At 27.7% G+C, this 25,031-nt stretch overlaps 1 protein-coding gene across 1 annotated transcript in view; it reads left to right on the top strand.

Annotated features, from left to right (window-relative positions):
• LOC113389405 overlaps window positions 1-25,031 on the top strand; it is a gene marked incomplete in the record, with an annotated part of 586,125 nt that overhangs the window by 282,636 nt on the left and 278,458 nt on the right. The window contains 1 exon segment of the mRNA XM_026626441.1: window positions 11,153-11,327. Within this exon segment, the coding sequence (XP_026482226.1) occupies window positions 11,153-11,327 (175 nt within the window).

The following is a 25,031-nucleotide window of genomic DNA, read 5'->3' as shown; positions in this document are numbered from 1 at the left end:
TTATTTCTAGGAAAAGGTGATATTAGCAAAATTTCTGAATCATATTTTATGATTAAATCATGTTTGTGCAAATAATCGAATACTGCATAATTTTCATAAATATGATAACAATTTTTCACCTGCTAAATCTTTATTATGAACTATCATAAAATTCTTCTGTACGGGTGTATGATTAGATACTTCTCCTCAACGGTTATTCGGATTTAGATAATTCTGTTAAGAGTTTGTTGAAGAAAATTTTTAAGATTTAATGAACGATAAAACTATAGTAATATTGTAGAAATAAATGGCAAAAAATACAAAAAAACACTTATCATTGTTTGACATTGAAAACATTTGAACTGTCATCTGCTAGAAATGTCAATTTACTTGAAATTTGAATTTAGCTGAAATTGTGAGCCGAAATAATATTAGAATATAATATACAAGAAAAATGTAATGTCTACATTATTACTGCCAAAAGCAGCTGAGATGTACCAGAAATTAAAATAATATAATATACAGTCAACAGTATATGTTTGGCAGATGAATTTTATAATTCAGTTTAATAAATAACGCAATAAGTCCAAAATTGCATATACATTATTTTTTTAAACTTATGCATATCGCATTTTGGTTTACTTCACTAAATTATTTAACAATACAAAAAATATTTTTACTTATTAAAAAAATAATTTAGAATTTTATTTCATGTGTCAAAAATTGGATATGGAATATTTAGATAGTTGATCTTAGATTGAAGATTGCTCACATAAACTAGATTTTACAAATTAATTCACCTAAGATTTGAACATGTTTGAATGTTTATTAAATTATTAGTAAGAAAAATGTACCATAGAAATTATAATTGCCAAACAGGAACTAATATATCGTACGAGATTATGAAAATTATAGACTAAATTATTGAAGCAATTATGTTGTGTATGTATATTCCAAGTAGCACAACTTAACTAAAAACTTTGATTGTTTTCAAAATTTACGTAAACAATGATATTTTTTAGATATAATTCTCAAGTCCATATCTGAGTTTTCCTATCTTTCATGGAATATTTTAATAAAAAACATACACCCACAACCGAAGCTGAATTTAGCTGAATATTGAATGAAAGAAAGACGTCAAGCCGACTGTATCATTTATCAAAAACTTGACAGACAGGGGCATCTTATTAATTTTATTATTATTGCCTCACTACTGACACTTCAGCTGTCAATGAAGAATATATATATATTTCTTTCATATATTTTGATGGTTTGGTGGAAATATATTAATTGTAGAATATCACGTTATATTTTGTACTGTTAGAGGAAAAACTCTTAGACCTTGGTCATAATTATTTTATTCAAAAGTTTGTTGTGTAATAGCTATAGTTGTATTTTCCATGATTCGTTTCATCCTTTTCATCAAAGGTGTTTACATTTAGCAGTTCAGTACATAAGGTTCTGTAGCTATGCACTTATGAATAAAATTGGCGAAAAGTAGTATAATTGGAGAATGTGATATTGTAATTGGTATACTTTCATTTTGCCATGAGATTTTTTAGATATTTCTATTGATAATGTCATACATATGCAGTAATTCCTCGATGGCTATTTTTATTAAGCATTTTTAGACTCTTTTTTTCAAAGAAGAGCTGATATTGCTACTGCCTGATAACAGACCGGATTATATTAGACACCCAGTACCAAAACTTTTACAGCTGAGCCACGAACAAACTTACTTTGACCGCTATTTTATCTGTTTATATTTTGTTCTACAATTTAAAAAAATCCAAACAATTAAATTGAGTTTTATTAATTCGATTATTGATTGGATTTCTTCCATATATGGTTTCACTACAGTATCTTTTCAATTTCCACCTGGTTCAGGAGTACTTCTCAATTTTTTTAACCAATATTCTCATATATTAAAATTTCTTATTTATCAAGAAATTATTGTATCTTTGAATTTACCTATTAGTATATTTAAATTACATATATGCAAAATAGTAGGACGACAATGTATCTATTCTTATGTATATCAATTAAGTAAAAACAATTGATATGATTGTCATATAAACTTTTCATACCATGAATATTTTGTACAGTTTTTGCAGTTAGTGATTTTTATATATACATATTTTTATAGTCATGAATTTTGTGATTTTATTTTGGATTACTATTTTTATCTCCGGTGTGCAAAGTGTCAAACGATGTAAGTCACATTTTTTTGTTTCTATATGTCATCATAAATTATAATGATATTTCTTTGATAACCAGAAGAGAAATGTTCATTAATAATTAACAAAATTGATTTGAAGATATATGTGATTGATAAGCAATATTTCTCTTTTTGATGAATGTTATACAAAAAATTGATAATGTTGAGTTAGGCAAGGCTATGAATAATGATGTCCTTACAATTTATTCGTATATAAGAAAGTTGAATGAAACTCGAAATATAATTATCAATATTATTATTACAAAACATGTATCAAAAGGCAAAATTATTATAAGGTAAAATTAGTATGAAATAAAATCATCATAAAATTATGCAAAGTCTAAATTATGATTGATCAATTATGACCATCATAGATAAAGGAATTATGCATCAAAAATGATGATCCTAAAGTAATGACCATCATAGATAAAAGGTCATTACTTTAGGATCATCATTTTTGATGCATAATTCCTTTATCTATGATGGTCATAATTATTTCAGAATCATCAATTTTGATGCAAAATTTTTCTCATCTATAATGGTAATCGTTATTTTAGGATCATCATTTTTCCTTATCAGTGATGGTCATCATTATTTCAGGAAGATCAATTTTGATGCAATATTTCCTTATCTATGATGATCATCATTTTTTTTAAATCATCAATTTTGATACAATATTGCCTCATCTATGATGCCCATCGTTATTTTAGAATCATCAATTTGGATGCGATAGTTCTTTATATATATTTGTCCTCATTATTTTAGGATTATCAATTCCGATGCATTATTTCCTTAAATATGATGGTCATCTTTATTTTAGGATCATCAATTTTGATACAATGTTTCCTTGGTCATCATTATTTTAGGATATTTAGGATTATTTTGATGCAAGATTTCTACATCAAACTGAAATTTTCGTTTCAACTATTTTTATTGGCAATATTAAAAATTACTTTGAGCTTTGAAATTTCTTTTTTGCAAAATTATAAAGCATACTTATAAAATTTAAAAATTTGATAATGACTCTTGAGTAAATTGAGGATGAACTCTAAGTCCAAAATTGCCTTCAAGCAGTAATTTTATTTTATAAAAAAATCAAATTAAAAAAAATAGATATCAAACTAAGTGTAAGTGGCTTTTTGTCTTAAGACAAGTTCTTAAATTTGAATAATTCAACCACTTTTTGTAAGACTCTAACATTTAAAGACCTTACCTTCAGATCGTGAACCGTTATGGCCATATTAAGTTTTATATAAATATTAAATTTTATTAAAACACGTTAAGAAGAAACGTGTCAACCGATATTTTCCCATTTTTTTTTGGAAATTATTCAAATTAAATATCTACAATAAATTAGGTATCAAAGTATCAAAGCATTATAAATGAATAAAATAAATTTATGGTTTTGTTTATTAAAATGAATTTATAACTCAAAGTTCAAATCAACGGTATTATATTCAAAGCATTTTTGTTGGTATTATAATATTTAATGTATTTCACAAAACAATTATATTCATCAAATATCATTAAAATAAAACATGTTAAATATTTGCAATCCAATATCTACTTTACAGCAATTCATAACGAATGCCTGTATGATATTTAATAAATAAAATTTATTCAGCAGTAATTTAATTTGATATTTTTAGCACAAAGCATTTTGCAAAATTATGCTCTTAATAAACATATATTATAGTTAATATTAAATGAAATATTCATAATAAATATTATGCCAATTAAACTAAATTATTTTGCTTTTATTATATTGGATTTTTATGAAAGGAATGCTGTATATCAAAAACAAACTGCAAAATTATTTGCAATCACTCTAGTTTATGAAATATATATATATATATATATATAACGATAATCCTAAAACAGTATAGTCCTAGGAAAAATGGTTAAACTAATAAATATTAATTATTGTTTTTTGAACTATAAGCAACACAATTACATATTTTTTAACTTTGCATTATAAATATTAGTTGGAAAACTCATCATTTAGTTTTTGGTGGAAGCAGAAACTTTTTTTTCAAAATAAACAATTAAAAATTTTATCAAACAGCTTAATCATTTTTTTATTGAATAAGGCTTGAAGCATAAAACAGCTTTTTGATTAATTATTGTCGTAATGAATTTTAATAAATTGTTATGTGATTAATTGATGTCGTAATGAGATTTAAAATCTTAGAAAAATTTATTCATTACAAATTTCTTAAGTGTAAATGGCATTTTTCTCTTAACTCTGACATGAAGTATAAAGTTCATGCAACTTGCTTTAAAGCAAAATGCTATTTACACCTAATTTATGCGTAATATTATACTTTTTTGAATATTTGCATTTTATTGTGACATAATTATAAAGCACTCTTATAAAATTAAAATACATGTCAGAGCATGAATTTTCAAAATTGACCGAAAACTTGCTTTAATTATTAACACTTCTTTTAAATTTTTACACATATTACAATGATTATCAAAATAAAAGACCTTGTGGACCTAAATTATTAAAGTGAATGCAAAAATTACAAAAAAAAATTAAATTTTGCAACAGACCTTTTATATACATAACTGGATTAAGAGTTTCTAAATAGATATTTTGATTTTGATATAGAAAAATTGAGTTATATAGAACTTGTAATATATTAAAACACTTTTAATAATTTTACCAAATATACAAACCAATATTAAATTTAGTCTTATAACTATTTAATTGAAATCCAAAATATTTTATTTTAAAGTAAATGGGAATGTCGGGAATTGATTTCAAAATTTAGCTATTTTTTTTTTATATTTTGTGTGAACTATATGTTTACTAGGGTTTGTCGGTTTTCAAAAACCGGTTATAAAACCGGTTTTATGGCAAAAATTCTGAAATTCCAAAACCGGTTTTTGTGAAAAAAGTTGCATGTTTGTGTACGTGCGGATACAATTTTTCGTCCACAATTTTGTGAACGCGGATCAACCAATTTGAATTATTCAAAAACCATTCGATTTGTATTGATAAGGATATGTGCTGATTATTTTTTGGCAAATGTAGGTTCAGCCGTTTTAAAACACGGTGAAAAAGTGCCAAAAAAGGAGAAAAAAATTCTACTTGTTTTGACAAAATAAAATACTGATTAAGTTTTTATTTTTGATTTTTTGCAACTACTAAAACGCAAGTTAAAATTATAATATAAATTCATCAATGACAAATCGGTATCACTTTTGTGTCTGAAGCTCTGAAAGTCAGAGCTTTTACCAATAACCTCTAAGGAGACCATTTCAATATTGTTAACCAACAATTTCCTATCCCAACTCACTATTTTATTATAGAGCAGTTATGAATACGATATTCAATTAATTTTTTAGCACAAGTCCAGCTTGCAATTCATGTAGAGAGCTATAAAAACAGTTTTCATAACATAAAATAACTCTAAATCATATACATAACATTACAACGTGAGCTCGTGTTTCATTCTACATTATACAATATTAATTAATCGTTCGCTGCAGCTGCAATTTGTTGTCGAACAAAATATTTGTACGCAAAAGTAATTGCCAGTATGGAAAATATATTTTCACTATATTAATGTGGGAGCCAACGAACGAATTAGTAGATATGGAAAATATGGGGCCGATTCTATCATGAAATAGACCTATGTTATGTAACAGTTTTCATGGAAAATGGTACTAAATACTATCAAAATGTCATGTGGTTGCTGAGCAATTTTAGGTAGAAAACCTAATTTAGAAACCGCACCAATGTCAAGAAAACAATGTTATCATAACTGCATCTTTATGATGCGGTATAATAACATACGAGTGAAGTTGCAATTTAAGTCTGAAACGCCTGATCGCACAGCAACCACATGGCATTTTGACAGTATTTAGTACCATTTTGTATGGAAACTGGAATGTAGCATAACCGACACCTAAATTAGAATCCTGGAACATATGTGAGGACTAAAAGCTTTATGGATCAAATTTGAAATTTCAAAATTTGCTGCATTTGGCTCAAATACATACATTATTTAAAAATCAATGTTTGTATTTAAGTCAAATAAAAAAAATTTGTGGTTCAAGTTTAACAGCAAATCGACTGAAGGTAATTTCTTGTAATAGTTTGTTGCCAATTTTTTAGCATTACTGAAAAAATAATAATTAGATAATTGAAAATATATTGATAATATATTGATCTGTATTATATGTAAAATTGCATATCACTACTACATGATATCAATTTATTTGAATTACTAGATGAAATTTGTTAATTTATTGTAAAATCAAGTTTAAACTAGTAGTGAATGGCATCGTGTCTTAAGGCAAATTGTTGGAACTTTCCGTACCGTAATAAAATATTCGAGAAAAATTGAATGTTTTCAAATAAATTATTATTAAGTACTGTAACTTATGTTTATTCACAAAAAAACTAAATAAACAACACTTAATCAATCGAATTTGAAATGTAGGAGTTAGTGTAATATTTATAAGAATTATATAAACCTAATTGCAAAGTTAAAATTATTTATTTAAAGTATATTAGTTAGCTTTAAAACTTTAACTAGAAAAAAAATTAAACTGGATTTTTTTCAAATTTTTTCCTCAAAACAATCGTTTCGTCAACATAAGCAGAATGTTCTTTGAATCATTCAAATCGGATGTTTAGTTCTTTCAAAAACTGCCATTTTTTGCATTTTTAGCTCGGTATCTCCGAAACGGTTGGACATGCCTTTGTCAAAAACTAATGACCACTTCTCCTCGTTATTACGAATTAAATGTTTTTGTATCATTTAAATCGGATGCTCCGTATCTCTTTGCTTTATATCTCCGAAACGGCTGGACCTGCCTTAGCCAAAAACTGATTAGAACATCTCCCTATCAATAGTTATCGAATGTTTTTTGATCCGCTCAAATCGGTTGATCCGTGCGCCCGAAAACTATATATCCTTGCCGATCTGATTTCAGAATTGGAATTATAGATTTATGCTGAATTATTTATATTAATGTATTTAACAATGATACTATCACGTTAAGAGGCTACTTACTGTATGACTTATTTTTAATTTCCTTAAAAATCATATGGGTAATTAACATTTGGAGACTCAGATTTTGATTGAAATATATAAATTAAATATTAAGAATCCATCTTTTCCAGCTTTTTTTCATGTAAAAAACAGTAATGTATTTAACTTCGTTTATTATTTAAAAAAAATTGATGAAGTTTAAATGTAAATGAAATTCAAAATACGTATTAGTAAAATTAGAATACAAACTTATATAAATTATGTAAATGGCTTATTTGTAAATATCAAATAAATTTATATAAAAAATAATAGCATTATTAGGAAATTGATTTCTATCTATATAAGTATTTTAATTTTTTTTTGGATTCAGAAAAAATTGAAATACGGAATAAAAACGTGATATGAATAATTATTAATTATATACGTCAATAACAAAATAAATAATTATAATAAAAGGTATTTGAGAATAATTAGTCGATTCGTCAAAAAAAAAAGGAGAGATGAAACAAATTTGATTAAATAAAAATGTACAAAAGTTAGTTAGAAATTTATTTCAAAGATAATATCAGTCGGTTAAGTTTTAGGGTAATTTTTATTATAAGTATATACATTATTCCAACTATAAGAAAAACATTTGAATTATCACGGAATATTTAATACGTATTTTTTATCGTGATGTATGTGAAAATTATACCAATGGTCAACGTGTGTGGCAAACAAAATCGATAGCTTGTAGATTTAGATCGACAACTCCTGAATACTATAAGTTTTCCAAATATTCACCAATAAATATTATAATTTTAAAATCAACAGTCATTAGCCTTTGGTCTAATTTCCCTACCATCGTGTGTGTTCTCACACCGGTCGAATATTGTTTTCATTTCGCCCAGAGCAGAAAATAAACAATATAACCTCGCTATATAACGCCATTTCTGGCAAAGTGAATATAAATATGTTTATATTTGAACAAATTCATAATGAACTGCTGCACATTTTGTCTATGCGAAATAGTTCGCTAATGATTTGTTGGCAATTAAAATAAATTATGAGAGAGAGCCGCCCCGAGAGTAGGTGAATTATTTAAAAGTTGCCTTATGGAAAATATGGGGCTTGTTTGCATAAAGTATTTATGGTTAAATCGTTAGGAAATTTATGAGGATTTATTATTGTGCAAGAAATGAATTGCACGGGCACCGATGATAATAATAATAAATTTTATGCGAACATTAATATATTAATTTATGCAGCAAAAATACTAACTTGTCGTTTTCCATTGGTTGCATGAAATTTTATAATCGAACCTCTTTCAGCATATTTTTTATATAGAGTTCAGATATAACATACTAAAAATAATTAATTAGATAAAATTAATAGATTTTAAGTAAAATGGTGACTTGTTGGATTCAAATATTTTTAGGAGTTGTCATATAAATTTAACGTTCATGAATTATAAACTTCTTGATGGGTAGTTACAGTAATGGGCCGAAAATCGAAAATGAAAGTTTTTGCATTTCTCCACGTTTTGAAGTTTTCTGAACATTATGACATACCTCAGAAGAAATAGATGCGTGTGTGTGTGTTTTGTTTGTCCGCATTTTTTCGTCCACGTTTTCGGGAGCACGGATCAACCGATTTGAATTGTTCCAAAAATATTCGATTCCTATTGATAGGGAGATGTGCTGATTAGTTTAGAGAACGGAGTATCCCAATTGAATGATTCAAGAAACATTCAATTTGTAATAATTGGGAGAAGTGGTGATTAGTTTTCGGCAAAGACAGGTCCAGTCATTTCGTAGATACAGAGCAAAATGTACAAAAAATTGCAGTATTGAGAGAATTAAGCATTTGATTAGAACAATTCAAACAACTTTCTGCTAGTTTTGGCAAAATAATTGCTATTGGAAAAAAAATTGTTCCAAAATATTTTTTTTTCAATTTTCTTTTTCAAAAAAAAAAATTATTTGTATATCAAAAATAGTTCAGATTTTAGTTTTAATTTTGGATAAAGTTCTAAAGCTCAATTATATACTTTAAATGAATAGTTTTAATATTGTAATTTAGTTTATATAATTCTTATAAATATTAGACAATGTTACAGTATTTATTTATAATAATCTATTTGAAGACATTTATTATTCCTCGAATATTTCGATACGGTACGGGAAGTTCCAGCAATTTCCCTTAAGGCACGATGGCCACTAGTTGTATGTTTTATTTTCTTTTTTCTGTTATATGCATAAGTATGTATTAAAAACAAAATACATAATATTTTCATATAAAACTTGAAATATTTAACTACAAAATAATTCACAAAATATTAATGTGAGCGATAAAAAATATGTGGCCAAAATTAGTAAAACAAACATAGCGAATATTAAATTTACTATTCTCTTGTACTATTTTCATACCTTTCTAAATCATATTTTTATCATATTTCTATGTAGATGTCTCCTTTAGAATGTAATTCAAATTATTATGAAATAAAGATTAAATATTGAAAAAACTGTCTTCGTGTCTCGAACTAATCGGACCAAATTTTTTTAAAGAATTTATTTGATTTAAATGATTCGAAAAATATTTGATACCTTATTGATTTGGGTGATTAGTTTTTGGCAAAGACAGGTCCTGTCATTTTGGAGATACGAATCAAAGAATGGTAGATAGATAAATATGTAGATATGTGGGCAGGTAAACAGGCAAACCGTTTCTTCGTAATTAATTGTTAAAAAACTTTTTTTATACAATTTTTTATTATGATAGATATCATGATCCTAAAAAAAATCCTAAATTTTTAAACTTTCATATTATATTGATTTAAAAAATATCAACCAAATTATGGTACAATATGTTTGATTTTGTTGCATGCATGTCTCAAAATATTTGTAACTACTTTGCTTCTGCATGTAAAACTAAGGATCGCACGCGATTGAAGTAAAACTTATTTGCAACTGTACAAAGAAGCAAATTTAAGTTAAGTAAAAATAAATACATCATATAACTATTTTGAGTAATGTTTATTAGTAATATGGTAACACTCGTGATGGAAACATTTTTAATGTCAACCAATAATAGCATAAAAATATGTGTAATATTTGAAAACAATAATGTAATTAAAGTCATACTTCAAATGTGACATGATCGGTTTGTTATTGTAATTAGCATTTAGAAATGAACCTTCATTAGAGAAATGAAGTAATTGCTGACTAATAAATTCTATATTATTTTTTCACACAGTGGATTATGATAAACAACGCCTAAACAAATATTGTTTTCGCAACTTCACTCATTATGTAATTGTGTTTAAAGAACTTCATGTAATTAAAATTAACATACATTCATTGACTGCTTATATTTTTTTTTACTTTTTTTACTTTTTCAACACTGAACAGCTGTAATATCTGTCTTGCCTGAAAAATATTTTCAAAAGATTTATAGAAACTACGAATAATATAGAAATAATTTCTAATCAATAAACTTACGGCACAAATGTTCAATTTGTTTTTTTATTTTCAGTATAATTATTTTCAAGAAACAGAGTAAAATATTCTTCTGATTCAGGCATTTTTCATTAAATCAAGATTAGTACTACGATGTAACTTTAAAATGTTCATTTATCTATGCCGATTTCTTTGTTTATCCGTATAGAAATGATATCATCGAATGCACTCCGTTCCTTCAATAATTTTGACAAACTGATAATAGTAACATTATTTTATTCGTTTAATTGGTACTACCATTTAAAATAGTATTTAAATTCGCTCATCAAAAAATTTTGCATATAATATTCAACTTGTAGTCCTTTGAGTCCTGCATGTGGACCTAAAAAATACAACAAAATCCTTCGTCTAAAACCAAAAATACAATTTCCGACCACCATAAAATACATCCTTATCGAACCAACTATTTTCTCTGCTAAATTTCTTAACTTCTTTCTATTTTTTTTCAGATACTATAAGTGTGAATGTGCGCGAACAAGTCACCCTGAGCTGTCCTCTCGATCTGAGGGCTTGCGGCCGCCTTCACAGCGTCAAGTGGTACCGCGGCGCCGACGGCAGGAACCGCATAGCGGTCTACAGCGACGATCTCAAAGTCAAGAACACTGAGGGACCTCAACAAGAAAGGTTAGTGGATAGTAATAGTTAGTTAGTGGATAGTGGTAGTAATATTGGGATTTGAGGCAGTGGCGGATCCAGGGGGGGGGTCACGGGGGTCATGACCCCCCCCTGAGCCTGTTTTAGGACTTAGATAAAACACTAATTCAACAACAAAATTACTTCATAATGATTTTATTTATGTATTTTGTTACCAAACACATTTTATAACTTGAATATTTAACTTATTATAGACGAATGACGGAGTCCAAAACCCTAAAATTTAAGGATTTTCAGGAACAAAATTTCATTCAAAAATCAAAAAATTGAACTGATTGTGAGTGGTCCTTATGCATGAACTTTCAGTAATCCTAACATCTGTAAATAGACGACTTAATCAATATGAAAACTAGTCGGGTGTATGGCATCGTGCCTTAAGGCAAATTGCTGGAACTTCCCGTACCTTAACAAAATGTTGGAGAAATATTAAATGTTTTCAAATAGATTATTATAAGTATTGTAACAATGTCTGATATTTATAAGAATTATTTAAACTGAATTGCAAAGTTAAAACTATTTATTTGAAGTATATAAGTTTTAAACTTTAGTCAGAATCAATATTAAAATCTGAATTATTTTCCATATATAAAAAAAAGTTTAGAAAAAAAAATTAAGCCAAATTTTTTTTCAAAAGCAATTATTTTGTCAAAACAAGCAGAAAGTTCTTTGAATCATTCATATCGGTCGCTCAGTTCTCTCAAAAACTGCCATTTTTTGCACATATAGCTCAGTATCTTCGAAATTGCTGGACCTGCTTTTGCCAAAAACTAATCACCTCATCTCACAATAATTACAAACTCAATGTTTTTTAAATCATTCAAATCGGATACTCCATTCTCTCAAAAACTTGATTTGTATTATCTGCACTCTTTACTCCGTATCTCCGTAACTGCTGGACCTGTCTTTGCAAAAAACTAATTGGCACATCTTCCTGTCAATAAGAATCGAATGTTTTTTGAAAGATTCAAATCGGTTGATCCGTGCGCCCGAAAACGTGGACGAAAAATTGCGGACATACAAAACACACACACACATCAATTTTTTCTGAGGTTTGACAAAGTGCCAGAAACCATCAAAACGTCGAGAAATGCAAAAAAAATCATTTTAGATTTTCGGCCCATTACTATAACTACCCTACGGAAAGTTAATAATGACTGATTTAGAGAAGTATACCAAATCGCTGTAAACCATTTCGAAGTGGGAAACTATTGCAATTTTTTTTTTCAAACATAGTAGTTTTAACTTCCCGAAGGAGAAGTTTACGTTTTCATCAACAAATCCGATTCGCTAATTTTGTTTTCTCGACGTTTCAAGCCATTCTGAATCGAATGAGACCAAATTTGGAAAAAATATGTGTGTGTGTATGTGTGTGTATGTGTGTGTGTGTGTGTGTGTGTGTGTGTAAACAGATTTTTTGCTGAAAATCGGCGTTTTCTCAAAAACGGCTGGACCGATTTAAAAAATGTAGAAGCCATTCGATGTATCGCGATGAGGACTAGTGTTTATCAATTTTGCGCGACGGCCAGCCAAGTCGTTTCTTTGTAAATAGCAGAAAAGTGAAAAATTTTTCGTCCACGTTTTAGCCCGCAATTATCAATCGATTTTGAAAATTCAAAAACCGTTCGAAAGATATTGATTGGGAATCGTGCTGATGAGTTGTTGGTAGAGATCGGCCTGGCCGTTTTCTTGTAATAAAGTGTTGAAAAATTTTTTTGACGGTAGATACCAAAGTCTTCTAGATAATACAAATACGGCCACACGACAACTCGTTTAGCTTTAAAAATTTGTCAAAGTTTGCAAAAATTAGTTTCGTTTTTTGGCATTTGTCAAAATTAGACTTTTCATCGACGATTGCTCAAAAACGTCTGGACGGATTTCAGAAATTTAAAAACCATTTGATGTGTCTAAATGAGGACTAACGCTTGTCAGTTTTGTGCGACAATCGGACGAGCCGTTTCTTTGAAATTTTGAAAAAAGATTTAAACTTTTCGTCCACATTTAAGCACAAAATACCGATTCGATTTAAAAAAATCAAAACTGTTCGAAAGATATTAGTTGAGAATGAAACTGATTAGTTTTAGGTGAAAATCTACCGAGCCGTTTGCTTGTATTTCGTCGTTGAAAAAAATATTTGAGCCGATTTTTATGAAACGTTTTTTGATGATATATATCATGACAACTTATACAACTTATTGAAATATTACGGTCTTACGACAAGTAGTTTAATTTTGAAAATTCATCAAAGTTTGAGAAAATGAGTAGTTTTTTTGACGTTTGTTAAAATTAAAAGTAGACGATTTACTTGGTTTATCGATAGAGTACTTGGTCTTAATGAACATACTAAACCATTAAAATCCTACGGCAACTAGTTCAATTATAAAAATTATTGAATTTTGAAAATTTGCCTTTAGAAAATACTCCGAGTTAATGTCGTCGTTTTGTGTGTGATATTGTAAATCCACTGGGAATACCTTTAATCCCTCATAAATTAATTCATTTTTTACTGAAAGTCGATTATTAACAAATGTAACTTGCCTAAAGGCAAAATACCAATACAAACTAGTTAAAAAATGGTTTGAATATTACACATTGATGGAAAACGAACGCATACAAAATACGAAACCGAATACATACACACGGTGAATTTTTTAGAAGCCAAAACCACTTGTTGCAGGCCTTATTATAGTTTAGCACGTTCATTTAGAGTAGAAAATCTATCGCCATGCAAAGTTTCACTTAAATCGTCAAAAAATGTGACAATCTATTATGAAAAAGAAACGACTTGACCGATCTTCGACAGAAACTATTTATTTCCAAATGATATCAATCTAATAAAAAACGGTTAAGAATTTTTGACAAAAACATGGACGATAATTTTTGCACTTTTCTGCAAATAGTAAAGAAACGGATCGACCAATTGTCTCAAAAAACTAATCAACGCAAGCGCTTATCCAGTTTCATTTTATAGTTTTTAAATTTTAACATCGGTTTAGACGAGAAAACATCGAAGAAAGGTCGAATTTTGACTCACGTCAAAGACGCAGATTATTTTTTAAAAAATACACATACATAAGGTAAGGCTAAGTAAATTTGAGCAATTATATTGTGAAAACTAAACGAAAAACATAACAACCAATAAGACACATTAAACAAAAAACCGTCTGACTATGTTTTAGTACAACCTCCAGTTAATTCATCACTGTAAAAATGTGTTTTTGGCTGTTTTTAAAAAATTTGTCACTTGGTCTTTTTTTACCCCAAAGGCGTGGTAAAATCGGACGGCGAGAGGACAAACAATCCAATTTACTATTTTTAATTTTAAAGGGATTTAACGAAATAATAGCTACATTACTCAAACAATGAAAAATATGAATTTTATAGATACATTTTTTACAGAGATAACTCTGTATATAATCTTGATTTGATATTTTGTCCAAAATAGTCACCAGCAGAGTTGAAATGCAGATTTATTTAATTTATCTTTTGTAAAAATGCTTTTTTTAACGTCGTAAGAGTCAGGGTGATGGCTAGTTGTACATTTTTTCCTCTACTTTCAAATATTGTTGTTAAGAGACCCTTAACTTTACTTGTTTTTGAGATATCGGTGGTGGACCTTTTTACCCGCAAATCTTTAAGCCGCGCTCTATCTTATATATATTTATATATATATATATATATACTCGTATATATATATATTTGTTACATACTCATTGAGGGCTATAAAAACTGTTCAATTATGACCCCCCCCTGACGCCGAAGCTGGATCCGCCACTGATTTGAGGACGCTTTATAAACATACCTTAATTGCCCTCTACATATACATGCATAATATATGTATTAGGGTGTATCTTCATATGGACATTCTTTAATTTTCTTGCTCCCAGGGGCTCAAATACTTGCAAATTAATAAAAAAAATCTCTAGAAGTTTTATCTCTTAATATTGTCTTTTAGATAGTGCGCAATTCAATCATAGATTTGTATGGAAATAACATGGAAAATTTTTCAAAAAATTTAAAAATGTTTTAAATTTATTTATTGCTAAGTTATACCTAGAAAACATTTTCAAAATTCCTGAAAAATTTTTCATGCTATTTCCATACGAAGCTTTGATTGAATTGCGCACTATCTAAAAGTCAATATTAAAAGCTGAAACTTATAGAGCATTTTTTATCAATTTGGAAGCATCTGAGCAAGGAAATTTAAAAATGACCGTATTAAGGACCACCCTAACATATATATATATATATATATATATATATATATATATATTATAGAAAATATGAGTGAGAACGATACAAGAACGAAAACAAAGATTTTTATAAATTAACCTTTAATTCCAAACGTTTCGACATACAATCCGTTGTTATCCATCAGTGGATCTATAAAGTAAAAAAATTGAGAATTTTATATAAACTAGGTAACTATTAGAACTTGCTATAATTTTTATTTGTTCGAACCCTAAATCACCAACTAGTGCAAAACGTACCTCTAATATTGTATACAAAATGAATTTGCAATAACTGTCATTCTACTTATGTAGGCGAAACTGGACAAAATTTGATAAAAAGTCTTGAACAACACGACAATAATTCCAATTCCTAATTTACTATGTCTCAATATCAAAATTAATTACTACATCATATATGACAGATTAAAATTCTGTTAGTAATTTGGTAATTAGTTAAATTTCAATGTAACGGCCATTAGTGTGAATGAATTCAAGAGATGGCAGCACAGTATGTCTAATATCAGAAGACTGTGAAGTTAGGAATAAAATAAGTTGTTTAGTATTTTGTTAATCTGCGTTAATTTCTCTTAGAGTTATTGTGAAAGATACACAGTTATTAAAAGAATATATAGTTTTAGTAGAATTAGCAGCATAATCTCATAATCAAGGAGATCATAGGACTTTAATGTTGAAATATATGATAAAATTTTTGAGGGCGAAAAATAAAAAAAAGGATAAAGTACGGATTTTTACAGCATCTTAATTTTTCTGTACGTTTCGAAAAAAATTTTACATACATCATCAGTAGATATGAAATTAGTAGTAAAGTAGTAGTAGATTTTGACATTTTACAATGAATGAATTATACGTCGAAACGTATGACAAAGTAAAATATTGTGAGAATCTTTACCTATTTTTTTTTGCGTAATGTTACGCTCCTCAAAAATTTAATCATATATTTCAACATCAAATACTCTCAATAAATCTCGTCTCATGATATAAGTGGTTTTTCAATCAAATTCTTTTACTTCATTTTTTATAATTTGTAATTAAAAAACACATAAAGTCCTAAGTTTTTACCTGCTTACCATAAAACCCTATTTTGTATAAGTCACTGTAGTAATCAAAGAATCTAGTCAATGAAAGTTTTTCATTGAATTTTGATTGGAATTTGTTAGACTTATACAAAAGCTTAAATTAGTCCTCAAAAAACTCATTTTTATTCAAGGGTTGTCCAACCATAACACTTTCTCCACATTTTGGAATCAATTTCCTTTATTTAATTTTTGTAACGTTTAATTCAAAACTCATCGGCACGAAGTTTTCACAGTTTTGCCATAAACCATTATTATGTAGGCAATAGGTATTTCAGCAATCAAATATTTTTTTATTTGCTTTCAGTTAATGTTTTTCACTGCATTGTTGGTGAGATTTTCTAATGGAAATATTTGAACTTGAAAAAACTTATTCTTAGTCATAGAGTTGTCACCCCTATTTTTTATTTAGGACTCAATTTTCTTCATTTGAAATTTTTAGAATGTATTGAAACTAATAAATTATATGTTACTATTTTTATCTCAATATGGAATTATAATCTTAAGCTTTAGCTTTCGAAATAATATAAACACCGCTTTATATTCTTGAATATAGAAATTTAAATAAATTGCCGAATCATAAAACTAAACTTCATTTTAATAATACGGAAATCTCTCTAAATTACCCTCTATTGAATTACTTGACTGCAGTTTCTGAACATGTGTTTATGCATTTAATTTATTGTACGTTGCATATCATTTGCCATTAAACATTTTATGAAATCGTAAAATTCTCTCTATGTGAGCGAGTTCACTCAGATTACATCGGTGTTTCAGTTGTACAATTTATGTTTATGGATATGAATATATTCTGAAACTCAATGTGGTAATTGACATATGTATATGAAAATAGATTATTATGAGGATATAGTAGGAATATAATTTTGAGGTTGCCTCTATTTTTTCAATTATAGAAAGATCCATCACCAATGTCTCAAGCCTTCATCCTGTCAAAGGTGTAAACAATAAAGATCAAATCTAATTAGATTCAAAAAATAATTTCTACAAGTAATAAGTTAAATATATAGTTATTCCAACTCTGCTGAAGAATGTTTCTGACGAAGTACCAGATCAAGGTTATTTACAGTGTTATCCTTGTTAAAAATGTACCTATGAAATTTATATTTTGCATGAGTTGAATTTTGAAGCTATTATCTCATAACATTCCTTCAAAATAAAGAAAACAGACATTGGATGTGATTGCCACCTGATTCTGCGTCACTTTGCCTTGAGAGTGTTGTATGATTATGATATTTGATTTAATCAACAAGAATTCATATGTAGCAAATTTTAAAATAGTAACGATAAAATTTTAAAGCTTGGACATGGACCATTATTCCAAATTGTAATATATTTAAAAAAATAAACTAATTTTTGTGAGTCAAAATTATTTTATACAATTAATTTATTAATTAATTACAAATTTGGAGCAAAATTGCTCAGCATGATTACCAACTAAAATTTCTTGAATAGTTTTAAAGTTTTCAAATCAGGTTTAAATTTTTTTCCTAAACATGAACGAATAATTGCGTTTTCTTGCAAATTCTGGTAAAAACGGATGCCTAATATCTAGTTTCAACTAAAACTTTTCAATTTGAAATGTCGGTTTAGTATTTTTGAGCACAAGTCAACAAAAGATCAAATTTTGGCCCACATAAACACAAACTTTTTCTAGTTTTGCTGCTAACGATTCAAAATAACTAGGAACATTCACAGTAGAAAATAAGAACACATGCACATTAGAAACTCCTTGGAGAAGTTAAAAACAAACTTTAATAACCAAAATGAAATATGAGTTTTATTATGTTCAAGCCCAATCAATTGAAACATGTTTTCAACGAATTATGAGCTAAAATATTCAAACCAAAGTTTCAAACTAAACTTTCTTTATATTAAAATACAATATTTAGTAAAAATTATAAATGTCTAAAAAAAACATTTTTTCCATGTCTTGTTTGGTAACAGATTATGTTATAATAATTTTTTAATTTATTTATTATAATATTTTATAATAATATTTAAAAGTCACTAGTCATCAAAAAATGCTAAAGATGCTTCTATATTTCAAAAAAGAAATCGATAAATTGATAAAATGGTTTAATTTCTCGGTTAATCTATACCGTATGATTTCAAAACGTACACAATTTATCTAGTAGTAATTATATAGTAATTTCCTGTGTATTATAAGCGTATACATTATCTATAAATGTATATATATATATATATATATATATATATATATGTTTGTGTGTATTTGTACACACAAGTTTACTTGGGTGAAAATGACTTCAGGACTGCACTAAAGCAATAAAACTATTCATATAAAATTTTATGCTGAACAAATGGTCGGAAATTTGTTCTGTGGAAATGACTATTAAATGCAAAATTTTATGAGATGTAATAAAGATGCTAGAATGCATCTCATACTGAGAAAAAGTATAATTCAATACTTGTAAGGCGAGGCATAAAGGTCCAGTTCGACTTTAAGTACTTATACTGCCTAAGCCAAGTGAACTACATCACAACATATAACACGTATCAAACAACTAACGAACTATTTTCAGTAAAATTCCCAGTAAATTCCTGAACACAAAAATGTTTTTTTTTCACATATTTCATAAAATTTGTCGTCTGTCCCATTTTGCCTCATGAACAGGGAAAAATTCAGAAGCAGAATTGAAAACTGTGGCACATTATACAGAAACATAAAAACAGCAGTTGGAGAATTTAAAAAAAAGATCAGCATCAATTAGAAAAGTGAAAAATTGATAGCAGGAGTTTCAAAAGTCAACAAAGAGCTAGAAAAGAAATAAAATGATCAGGCTATACTTAGAAAAGTAAGGAAAGGATCAAGAACCATTTTCTGAAGTAAAAACGCGATCAGGCAGCATTAAGAGAAGTAAAAAAATATTATATTGAACTTATAAAATACTGACCAACAAAGATGCACGGGAGAGAAGGGATAAATTAAATGCGGACCTGCCTCGAGGCAAACCATTAACGACAATATTAATAAAGTTCCTCCTGCAGTTCCGTACAATCACTTACAAGAACATAATATTGCTTATTACAATTTCTATATAGTTGGAGGTGGACTCATGTTAAATATTACTCCCAGAATGTTTTACGACGCACATGGCGATTGTTAGCGAATACATTCATGAATACAGAGCAACCCATAAACCTATAAACCTATAAAAGCATATAATATAGTAAAAGATGGGATACGGGAAATGTGGTAGTTATTTCGTTTTGGTGGATTTAGATTATTATTTGATTCTGGATGTTGGTAAAATTAATCTAAAGTTTATTACTGATTGAAGTTTCGACCCAAATTCAAAGATTGGGGACACATTATAGTTTCGACTCGAATTCAATTTCGGTATCTGGTTGAATTCCCGAAATATTTGTCTTTGTCCTAGAATGAAACTTATTGCGTCAACAATTCAAAGGAATTTATTTCTAACTAAAAATCTAAAACTAATAATACTCATCAATGTATTAACGTTAAACACATGCTAATTTTTGTATTCTCTTGAAGCAGAAAATATAGGAGTTTAATTTACTAAAACTAATCAATTGACTATCAAAATTTAGCTATTGAGTGATAATAATGTAATATTTAAATATTAGACTTACTGTTAACACTGACCCTATTATATTGAAAAACTAGTGGGGTGGGTAGCATCGTGCCTCAAGGCAAATTGCTGGAACTTCCCGTACCGTAACGAAATGTTCGAGGAATACTGTATGTTTTCAAATAGATTATTATAAATATTGTAACATTGTCTAATATTGAAAGTTGAAATTATTGTTTGAAGTATATTAGAACTATAGTCAGAATTAAAAATAAAATTTGAATTATTTTCGATTTACAAAAAAATTAAAAAAAAAAAAAAAAAAAATGGAACAAAATTTTTTTTTTCAAAATCAATTATTTTGTTAAAACAAGCAAAAAGTTCTTTGAATCATTCAAATCGGACGCTTAGTTCTCTCAAAAACTGCCATTTTTTACATATTTAGCTCCGTATCTTCGAAATGTCTAATAAACACTTCTCCCAATCATTTCTAATTGAATGTTTTTTGGATCATTCAAATCGGATACTCCGTTCTCTCAAAAAGTCGATTTCTATTTTCTGCACTCTTTGCTCCGTATCCTCGAAACGGCTGGACCTGCCTTTGCCAAAAACTAATCAGCTCTTTTCCCTATCGATAGAAATCGAATGCTTTTTAAACCATTCAAATCGGTTGATCCGTTCGCCCGGAAACGTGCCTGGAAATTTGTATCCATACATACATACACACACACACACACACACACACACACATCCATTTTTTCTGAGGTATGCCAAAATGTTCAGAAACCTTCAAAACGTCGAGAAATGTAAAAATTTTCAATTCCGATTTTCGGCCCATTACAATAACTTACCCTACGGGAAGTTAAAAATCAAGATTGAATTATGTTATATAATAAAGAAATATTATACGCGTATAAACTATAATTCCCTAGAAAAAATTCTATAGATCCATGGATAGATATCTTTGAATATTTGATAAAAATAAAACGGCTACAACTCTGTTAAAAAGTTCATGGATAGGTATATTTGAACATTTGATAAAAATAAAACGGCAAAATTAATTCACAAATTTTGCCAGATCAAAAAGTATTAAAAAAATAGCCCAACTTTTTATTGATTTTTCAAGAATGTATTAACTTTAGATATAATAAATTTAAGATTATATATTAAAATTATTAAAATAATAAATTATATTAAATATCAGATACATTAAATTTAAAAAATTAATATTGATTTTGAAAATTAATCAAAAAACAATAATGTTAGTAGTATCATATAAAGAAGTGACACAAATACCATTAAAAATATGAAACATCAATAACAACTTTAAGAAAGGAAAGAAACTGACAGTAAAAAATTATTAAAAACTACAGAAAATTTCATAATAATTTTAGAATTCTTTGAAAATTTGAATTTAAAATTACCGATAGTTACTTTTACGGTGGAGACGCCTTGTACTTTTTGCTAATAAATACATTTTAATAATTATTAATTAGTTAATGCAAACTAATTATAACTCGTGTTGGTTATTGATTTTATATCATAAAACAATGAAGTAGATATCTAACGAAAATTATTAACTACAAAAAATCCTTAAAATATATCGATTTAAAACATACATACAATGATAGGCAGAACATATACACTTAACAGTTATAAGAGAACATTAACAAAATAAGTAACTTTAGCTGCTTTTTTATACTCTCCATTTAGCAATCTATTACAGTAACTATTTTCTAAAGCTTAGCTTCAAAAAACATTTTTATTTCATATCTATATCAAACAATTTCTTTATTTTTCAATGACGAATGGTTTTCGAAACGTTCTCGATGGCGAAACGCAGTTTATTTCGTTCACGTTATTACATTTGTACGTTTTCCCTGTTGACACATCTTTTTCTAGAATTTATTGTGTGATGCTATATTTTGTGTTTTGTTATTATTATTAACCATCTCTTTGAGTAAGTGTAGAAAAAGAGCTGAAAACCATAACAGACTAACTTTTGATATTCACCTAATTGGTAATAATTGAATAATAGTAAATGAAACATGTAACGTAACTTAAAATATTATTTAATTCTGAATTTTATATTTGCACTAATTAAATTCCTGTTAACTATTTAAATTTTGAAAAACTTGATTCTCAAATTTGTGCAATAAGAATATTGTCATTATTTTTTGTTCTATATACATATATATTTTATGTTCATGAATGTTCCATTAATTTTACTAATTTAACTCATATTGTTCTTCAAAGATTTATATTACGTGAAATATCAGAAAATTACAAAAAATGTTCTGTTATCAATCTACAATTATCTATTCATCGACAAAAAACAATTTTTGTATATAATAATTTTATCTGCACTTTTTGTCAATTTTACTTGTTGTTCCTTGAGATTTTATAAGCTTTGCTCAAATTTTTCAAAATTACTGAATCTATTTTTGAAAAATGTTTTATCATCAAGTAAGTCGAATTGAAACTTAAAGTTTTTTTCTTGTAATGTCGAGTTGGCTTTAATTAGCATTGCATTAATTAGCAAATTGAAAGAAAATTTACCTTCATATTTTATTTCATGAATTTTAATTCTATATATTTTCCTTGACTCGTCGTCTATAAAACATACAGAATGTATCCATGATACAAATATGAGTTGCAGTAAATTGGCTATTTCCTATATATGTACTGCGTTGACACAATACTCGGAATTTTCTTGTTTTTCTCTCGGAAAACTGGAAAACAAAATTTAAAAATATGATATACGACGTACAAAATGATGCCAGAGATACATATCGGTCGGGGAGAACATGCATGTATTTCTCTCTTTTTTAATTTTATTATTAATATAATATTTAGATACAGAAATAGTAGTGGAATAATAATGAAATGAATTGAAATAGTTTAATTATATGGCGATATTAGGGTGATCCTTAATATGGACATTTACGAATTTCTTTGCTCCCAAGGGCTCAAATGCTTCCAAATTAATAAAAAAAAAATTCTAAAAGTTTTTTCGCCTAATTTTAACATTTAGGTAGTGCGCAAATCAATTAAAAGTTTTTTATATTCATTATTAAATATGTCATTTAACGGAGCAATTGCTCAAATAACATGTATTGACAAAATGAAGAATTGATGAAATTTTTGGTAAGACAGATCTAGCGATTTCGTAGATACAGATGAAAAAGTGATATTTGTTGGTCAAAAATGAACATTAGACGTATGCACATCAAATTATCAGATATTTGATAAAGTTTTTAAAAAGGAGTATTATTTTTTGTTACAATTTTGTTGGGTTCCGTACCAAGTTTTTTAATTTTTAAAGTTTACTTATACGATTCAAGCAAATTTCAAAATTTACAGAAAAAAAATTGATTCAAATCTCTCAAAAATATACAGAGAGTTACACTTTAAATATGAAATTTAAATTCACAATTCAGTTTGAAAATGTTTATATTGCAAATGCGTTATTCTAATCGTAAGAAATATATGCTCATATGGATTTATTCGGCACCTCTTGCTAATGTAAACTTTCTCAAGTGTTTTGAGCAATAAGATTGTCACTGTATATTTTATGGACGATAAAATATATAATGATTATCTATTTGAAAATGTATGAAACAATTATTTTAAATCATTGATAAATTTTTATTGATTACTGATTTTTTCCTCGAATATTTAATTCTGGTACGGGAAATTTCAGCAATTTGCCTTAAGGCACGATGCCATGCGCCCCACTAGTTAGGTTCTTTATCTTAAACAGTTTATTTACCATCTGAGCCTTCTTCTAAAATTTTTTCGATAATTACAAACTAGTTTCTGTGACCATTTCCTAGTTTCTTGATAATAAAGTTCCTGCTGGATGCTGTAGATAGTAAAAAGAAAAAACCTGTAGCATCTTATAAGAAAAATATCCGGTCAGTCCGTATTTTAGTGCAGTAACGTCCAGCCGAGCAGAGCCAGTAGCGGTTTCATGATTTAGACATGCAATTTCAGTTCTTGACACTGACATCAACTCGAAAACGTTTCTGTACAGATGTAAAACAAACCTCTTAGGATTTTGTAAGTTGAAATATACACGAACACATTTCTACATACATATTTGTGTATCTCTATGTAGGACTAATCTTCGACTTTAGCGATTTTTATGAAATTTTATAATCACATTTGGCAAACATTTATTTTCTACACCCTATTTTTTATTATTTATTTTTTAATTTTTTAGACGATTATTTAATCATTTATCATGTTAGATAAGTGCATTATTAACTGATTAATTATTAATATTTTTAAGTGTTTCACTATTATTTTTTCTCAAAAAATGGCAAGTGGAAAAACAGCAACGCTGAACAGAACAGAATTTTTAGGATAATTTAACTTTTTAGTTATTTCGGTCATTCTAGCTACTATTGAATTATGAATTCAGTTCAATTAAGACTTTTGTCCGAATCCATAATCTCTATTGTATAATCTTTATGATCTCAACTAGAAATGCTAGTGAGATTAACGTAAACCTTCGGGAGTGGTCAACCGAATGCCTCAGTAAAGTCTCTCTAATAGTGATGAGAATAACTTCAGAAATAGATGAAATTCGATCTTAATTTACAAAACTACTCCAGTCAATGGAGCGATTTGGGTCTGAATTTTTTTACTGTGTTACGATTTGTATGAAATTTTGAAATTAGGTTCAAAAGTGAGAACAATTTGGACTCTGCCAACCACCTCCGGGAGGATGACACCCCTTCTCACTTGTGTAAATTTATTTTTTCAAAA

Source organism: Ctenocephalides felis, unplaced genomic scaffold, assembly GCF_003426905.1.
Source record: "Ctenocephalides felis isolate EL2017-DRISC unplaced genomic scaffold, ASM342690v1 CF-g0.4_SCAFFOLD_03573, whole genome shotgun sequence".
In the NCBI taxonomy this organism is placed as follows: domain Eukaryota; kingdom Metazoa; phylum Arthropoda; class Insecta; order Siphonaptera; family Pulicidae; genus Ctenocephalides; species Ctenocephalides felis.
This window is presented reverse-complemented; position numbering and strand designations above follow the sequence as displayed.